Here is a 7,536-nt window from a genome sequence, read left to right as displayed (position 1 = left end):
GCCGGCCTCAACGGGCCTAAAGGTGTCGCCGAGGAGGCCATGGTGTAGTCATGTTAGGGCGCTTCATTTGTTGTAGTAGTAGCTGTAGTCTCCGGTGGCGGCCAGCGCTCGGCTGGTCTGAGTTAGGTTTGTTCCCCCCTGTGATCGTAGTAGTGTGAGGTCGAGCTGGCACCGTCGTAGTTTGGGGCCTATTGGTGGACGACGGCGCTCCTCGGATTTCTCGGTGGTGTACCTATGTTTTCTTAGTATGTGTAGTCGCCGGAGAAACAACCAGTGTCCTCATGAATGACGAACCCACCACACCTCCGATCATGAGCTGGAATGTTCGAGGCCTGAACTCGCCGGCGAAGCGAGAAGCGGTTCGCGAGGTTGTTGATGCGCATCGCACAACCATCTTGTGCTTGCAGGAGACCAAGATCGACGAGTGGACGCCGGCCCTCGTCCGCGACATTGGCGGCCAAATCCTGCGGGGATGCCCGGTCCTACCCGCCACGGGCACTCGCGGCGGCATCGCCATTCTATGGAATCAGGACCTAGTCGACGTAGTCACTCATGCCATTGGCCAGTTCACGATCACCGTCAAAGTTAGCTTAGCTAGGCACCAGACATCGTTCTGGTTAACTACAGTCTATGGCCCGACTGACGACGCAGGCAAAGAGGCCTTCCTAGCCGAGATCACAAACTCCGCCCCGCCTTGCTCTGAGCCATGGTTAATCAACGGCGACTTCAACCAAATTTACGAGGCTAGGGAGAAGAACAACCTCAACCTAAATAGGAGGCTCATGGGACGCTTTAGGGCCGACTTAGATAGAGCCGGACTACGCCAAATCAAATGCGGAAACTGCAAGTTCACCTGGAGCAACGAGCGCGACAACCCAACAATGGTGGGCATCGACAAGTTCTTCTGCAATGCGCCGTTGGAAACTTTGTTCCCCCTAACAATGCTGCTAGCTGCTTCCACGGCGTGCTCCGACCACTGCCTGCTGCTGCTCTCAGACGCGGTGGGCCCTCGCCGCCACAGGTGTTTCAAATTTGAATCATTCTGGCCCCGCTTCCCGCGCTTCCTGGACACGGTGACCGCAGCCTGGGCGCGGCCAGTCGCAGCCTCCTGTGCGTTCGCTCGCCTCCACGTCAAGCTAGCCCGCACGGCCAAGGATCTACGCATTTGGAGTCAGAGTCTCTTTGGCGACGCGAAGCTGCAGTTCCACATAGCTTGCGAGGTCATTTTGCGCCTTGATGTTGCCCAGGAAAGACGCCAGCTATCGCAGGCCGAGCGTGAACTGCGGAAGGGCCTCAAGCTCAGGCTGCTGGGTCTAGCAGCGATCGAGCGCTGCAGAAAGAGGCAGGCCTCTAGGCTCACCTGGCTATGTTCTGGCGATGCCCCAACAAAATTATTCATGGCCAAGATTTGCTCGCGAGGGAGGAAGAATTTCATTCATGCTCTGACCATCAACGAGACGGTAACCACGGCCCACAGCGACAAAGAAACGGCCATCCACAGCCATTTCGACTCCATCCTTGGGACTGCAAGCCAACGGACATCTACGATCAACTGGAGCCAGATCAACATGCCAACGATCCAAGGAGGGGGGCTGGACAACCCCTTTACTGAGCAAGAGGTGTGGGCGGCAATCCAGGTCACGCCAGCAGAAAAATCGCCGGGGCCGGACGACTTCACTGGGCTGTTTTTCAGATCGTGCTGGGAGATTATCAAAGAAGACGTGATGCAGGCGTTCAGCCAATTCTACAGCTTGGCCGGCAACAATTTTGGGTTGCTAAAATCTGCGATCGCAGCCCTAATCCCTAAAAAGGACGGCGCGAGCGGCATTGGCGACTACCGGCCAATTAGCCTGATCCACTCCATCGCCAAGCTAGTCTCCAAAGTGCTGTCAATCAGGCTGGCTCCAATCATCCAGAACATCATATCGCCGGCCCAAACAACGTTTCTAAAGTTCAGATGCCTCCATGATAGTTTCGTCTACGTGCAGAACTGTGTTAGGGCCCTGCATCGTCGGAAAACACCGGCGGTACTCCTCAAACTAGATATCTCTAGCGCCTTCGACAACGTCTCATGGGAATACCTGCTCGAGCTCATGGTAACTTTAGGGTTTAGCGCTAGATGGCGTGATTGGATCACCATGTTGCTTGTCACTTCTTCATCTGCCTTCCTCCTCAACGGCATCCCCGGCAAATCCATCCTGCATCGACGCCTTCGTCAGGGCGACCCTCTGTCGCCGCTTCTCTTCATCTTAGCAATAGATCCCATCCAACGCTTGCTCAAAGCGGCTGAGGAAGAGCTTGTTATTTCGCCGGTGCCTGGCAAGGAAATCAAATTCAGGGTTAGCCTCTACGCAGATGACACCATCATCTTTGCCAACCCGATCAAGGAGGAGATCGACCACCTCATGGACATCCTCAGAAGCTTTGGCGACGCAACTGGCCTGAAGATCAGCAACGCCAAATCCACGGCGACTCCGATTTGCTGCAGCAACGTCGACCTCAACATAGTGCTTCAGTCGTTTGGAGGGCCGACTACGCAGTTCTCAATTAGATACTTAGGGCTCCCTCTAACGATTGGTCGTCTCCGACTCGTTCACCTTCAATTCATCCTCGATCGAATAAGGGCTAGGCTTGCAAGCTGGAAAGGGAAAATGTTGTCCATCATCGGCCGTAGAGTTCTCGTCAGATGCGTCCTTACAGCCATGCCAACTTTCGCCCTCACGGCACTGCGCTTCCCCGCTAAGCTTCTCAAGGAAATTGACAAGTGTAGACGACGTTTCCTCTGGGGCCATGATCAGGAACTCTCTGGCGGCAGCTGCAAAGTCAGCTGGGGACGGGTCTGCTCACCGGTCGAGCATGGAGGGCTCGGCATCCTCGACCTGACGAAATTCAGCCGCGCCCTTCGGCTTCGTTGGCTCTGGTACGCCTGGAAAAGCCCGGAGCGGCCGTCGGCGGGGACGGAACCACCCTGTGACGCCTCCGACCACGCCCTCTTTAGCGCGGCCACCAAGGTAGCGGTTGGCAACGGTCAGATGGCCAGTTTCTGGCATTCGGCATGGATCGACGCGACACCGTTGAAGGCTCTCCACCCCACCCTCTACAAGCTCTCCAGACGGAAGAACAGGTCAGTTGCGCAAGCGCTTATCGAAGATCGCTGGATCACCGACATGGCACACGGCGACGCCAGCTCGATCGCCCCGGAGGTGCTCAACCTGCACAGGCGGATTCACCCGCGTCGCCTGGCCGTCCAGGAGGCCAGCCAGGACCATATCACATGGAAAATCTCCGCCTCCGGGCAGTACTCCGTGCGATCGGCGTACGGTGCTCAGTTCCAGGGCTGCGTGAAATCCCGTTTCCGCACGGTGATCTGGGACACTTGGGCGCCTTCAAAGCTATTTTTTTTTGCATGGCTACTCCACCAAGACCGGCTCTGGTGCAAAGATAGGCTACAGCGTAGAGGTTGGATCAACAGCTACTTCTGTCAGCTTTGCCTCCGTAACCTGGAAAGCTCCGACCATCTGTTTTGGCAATGCCGCTTTGCGACTGCAACCTGGACAAAAATCTCCACCTGGCAGTGCTGCCAGGCCATGCGCCAAGAGACTTGGATCGGCAAGCACATCTCTTTCGACAGAATGCAAGCTATGATCGAGGCCACGCCACCAAAATTCAGGAAGGGAGTCAAGGCACTCGCGATGCTTGCCCTTTGGGAGATATGGCAGGAGAGGAACAATTGCATTTTTAGGGCTTCTTGCGATCAGAAGAGGCTTAAACCTCTGGCAACAAGGCGGCGCCAAGATCATCCAGAGCCCCCTCGGGGATCCGCCAGGAGAGTAGGCTAGCTGTTCATGCCGTAGGCACTGTGTTTTCCTTTTTGCTTCTTCTTCCTTCTTTCCTTGATCTCCGGATCCCCGCCTTGTCATTTTGTCATCTGCTCCCTGCTCAATATCAATGAAACACCAGCCTAGGCTGGTCCTTCAAAAAAAAGTTTAAGACTGAGCAACACATTATTTAAGTGAAATATCCGACTTATTTAATACTCTCTCGATAACTTAATATTAGAAGTTTTTCGACACCATCATAAACTTTACAAAAGTCATATAAAAAGGGATCCTTATAAAAAGTTACAGAGGGTAGTACGTTATTATGTCTCAAATATTCAGTGAGAGCCTAAGAGCATCTCTAGCAGACCCCGTATAATGCCGACCCGTAAAACGCGTATACAGTTTGCGGAAAAAGGCTTTGCGAGTCGGCGCGGGCAGCGGCAGAGTCAGACCTCACAAAACAAACCCGTAAAAAAGAATATTCACGAAATATGCTCTTTTACGGGTCAGCTTTGCGGGGTGTGCTCGGGCGCCGCCCCTGTCGGCCCGCAAATCCGAAATTTGCCTTTCAATTTCACACATGAAAATACATTTCTTTGCTTTTTTATTTTCTTCAACGGCATTGGATACATAATAATTCACTAAATCTTTGCTAGAATAGTACTGTAAGACCAAAGAAAACAAGAACCACAATTATGTATTTTAGAAGATATCCAACTTCCATAACTGCTCCCACTAGTTGGAGCAATATCTTCTCCATGCATTCGTTGTTGATCCGCGTATTCTTGATCTTGCATTCTTCATTCTTCTTCTTTGGTTTCAATAAGTAGACGTTGCTTCCCCTCTACTTTCTTCTCTAATTGCACATGCAGCCCATAATTAGCCTTAATTCTACTAAGGAGTGCACGAACATCTATTAAGTTTCTTTCTATCAATAAATCAATGTATTCTCCTTCCCAAAACCAAAATGAGCATCCATCTTCCTATACACATGACGATGTTCAAAATGAGCTATCGCAATTGAACCGAAGAATACGGTGACAAAGCCGAATGGAAACAACACATACCCCGTCATTTTCGCATTTGAAGAACACCCATCCGGGGTGCTTCGGCGTGCCAGAAGTTAGCCGCAGCACTGTGTGCGTCTAGTCGTCGCACTGTATGAGCGGCATCGGCGAGCTGCTGCGCGAGCGCCGAGCCCGGCAACCGGCCGGCCGAATCCTTGCCGGCAAACCGACGGCGGCGGCTACAGGACGAACCCATACCTGCATGCGGCGCTGGAGCTTTGCCAGGGCTGCGCGGGTTGCTCCCTGACCAATCCATGGCTTGGCGCAGCCACCGGTGGCCGAAAACGCCAAATCCGGCCGCCGCGTCGATCAGCCGCCGATCTGCAACTTTCCGGCCCGCCGATGCCGGAGTAAGTGGTGGAGGGCAAGCTCGGGCGTGTGACGGCCCTCTGGCGTGTTCCCGCCGGCTAGTTTGGCCGGAATCATAGGCGGCGGCCCGGCGGCGAGGGGTAGGAAAAAGCGCGGGCGAGGGGGAGAGGGGCGGTGGTGGGTGGGGAAAACCGCGGGCTGAAATGTCCCCCCACGAACCGCTCCCGTCATATACAGGGCGCCGTGGGCTGAGGGGGGGCGCGTTTTCGCGGGTTGGGACGGGAATTATGCCGCGCCCCGCAAAAATATTTACGGGCCGGACGCGTTTGCGGGGTCTGGTCAGGTAGGATTTTCCGCGCGGATCCGTATTTTAGCGGTTATTTTGCGGGTCCCGGCGTTATGCGGGGTCTGCTAGAGATACTCTAAGCGGGGCTCAGTTTGATAGAAACCACACTTCGCTTTTCAAAGCAAACTTGAAAAATCGAAAAATTACACTTCGTGGTCTCAAGGTACAGTGCAATCCTACCAGCAGGCCCACGCCCAGAAAAGGCGCCACGGCTGGTCAGGAGTTCACAGCACATCCCTGGCTTATTGCGCCAGAAATAACAAGAAGAAATTCGAGAAATCACCAAAGCAATCACGCCGCTGCACGAGCGCATGTACACAAATCAGATGCCGAGGGCCATGACAATGGCAGAGCTGACACCCAGTGCAACTCCGATTCCTAGCAAGCTGCATCCATGCTTCGGTGCACCACTGTCGTATGGGCTGTTGTCCACCAATGGTTGGCTGCCAAACCCAATCGTCTGCCCCACGTCCTCCAGGGCCTGTCCCTGCCCAACGACACCACCGGACCCTGCCGCTTCCGGCAGCGGCAGCATGGGCTGTGCTACACCGGCATCGCCGTTGCCTTCTGGTTCCTGTCCAAATGGCAGGTTGCTGCTTCCATGCCCAGCCGGCTCCGCGAAGGGCGGCATTGCCGAGACCAGGCCGGGCGAGCCGGGCATCCCGCAGTGTTGCGCCGCGCGCGGCTCGTCGCTAGCCTTCCACGCGAGCTCGCCGCCCTTGTCGAGGATGCGCATGTCACCCTCGTCAACCAGCTGCAGGGTCTTGAGGAAGTTGTTGTCGTCCGACTCCGTGTCGTGTGTGTGCCACACTGAGTTGCTCCCGTCGAACACCTCCAGCCCTTTCCACGAGAACACGAGAGCGCACGTGTTCACGGTGCTCAACGCCAAGCACTCCGACTCCCACACGCTCCGGCCCTCCGCGCCCGGCGCCGTGGTGTCGAGGACCTCAACGTAGCAGAAGTCGGCCCCGAGGCCGCCCGCGCCCGGCGCGGTCTGGCTGCGCATGAAGTAGGCCGCGTACTTGCCGGACGGCGATGTCAGGAACAACACGGGGTTCTCCTCCCAGTGCGGCGGGATGCTCGCCAGAATCTGCTGCTTGGTCTCCCGCTCTACCATGCCGGTTGGCGCCGTCGCTGTGACGTGGGAAGGGAGGAGAAAGGCGAACCAGAGGCACATGGCAATGCATGAGACGAGCTCCATGGCCGCCGGTGCTTGGGTTTGGCTACCTGGTCAGATGCAACTTCTAATTGGGGTTCTGGTGTTTGTGCTTGTGCTTGCATTGTGCATCGGGTGGTGTGTGCTTTTTATAGTGAGACTTGGCAATGGGGTGGTACAGAACGATGGATGGTGCATGGGTTGAGTGGTTGAAGTCACCGGATCCAATATATCAGTGGGAGATTAGTAAAGCAAACCAGCACAAAGTCGATCGGCCAGCGTCAGAATTTGGACTTCCATGCAACAAGTTTGACCATGAATCAATATCCTAATACTCATTTATTTATTTTCAAAGGCTTCACTATTGCTTAGTATACTCGAAAATTTCGTTAAATCTTTGTTAGAAAATTTATTAATATCGGTCAACTATCTTAACCATCCTATCAGCTTTGTACAATCTGAGATTAGTTGGGATTCTTCCTTGGTTGTTTATGGCCTTTTTGTGTGTGATCCTTTTGAGCTTTTTTTTTTTGGTCTTTGTTCTTTGAGTTGAGTGGGGGAGAATTATAGAGGTTTCGTTTTTCTTTCATATTATTAATTTAATCTAGTTATATTTATAAATAGGGGCATAACTATATAGTTGAAGATTCCACATGTGATAGTTTTCCATCTTAAAGCCTTGCACCTTAGTATAAAAAATTGCGCAATTGTCCTATTTTTTTGTTTATCTTGCTATAGTTATTTCTTGTAACTGTGAAGCATATTCTTTGTAATTTATCTAGCATAGAATTAGTATTCACAATTTAATCTTAGTAGTATATATATTTTATAAGGGGC

General features: G+C 53.4%; 1 protein-coding gene across 1 annotated transcript; it reads right to left on the bottom strand.

Moving 5' to 3' along the window:
• Nucleotides 1-5,649: 5,649 nt before the first annotated feature.
• Nucleotides 5,650-6,807, bottom strand: LOC109783623 (uncharacterized). The gene has a single exon (XM_020342212.4). It carries the CDS (start codon nucleotides 6,742-6,744, stop codon nucleotides 5,866-5,868), a length of 879 nt encoding a protein of 292 aa, XP_020197801.1. The 5' UTR covers nucleotides 6,745-6,807; the 3' UTR covers nucleotides 5,650-5,865.
• Nucleotides 6,808-7,536: the final 729 nt, after the last annotated feature.

Source organism: Aegilops tauschii, chromosome 4 (assembly GCF_002575655.3).
Source record: "Aegilops tauschii subsp. strangulata cultivar AL8/78 chromosome 4, Aet v6.0, whole genome shotgun sequence".
NCBI lineage: Eukaryota > Viridiplantae > Streptophyta > Magnoliopsida > Poales > Poaceae > Aegilops > Aegilops tauschii.
This window is presented reverse-complemented; position numbering and strand designations above follow the sequence as displayed.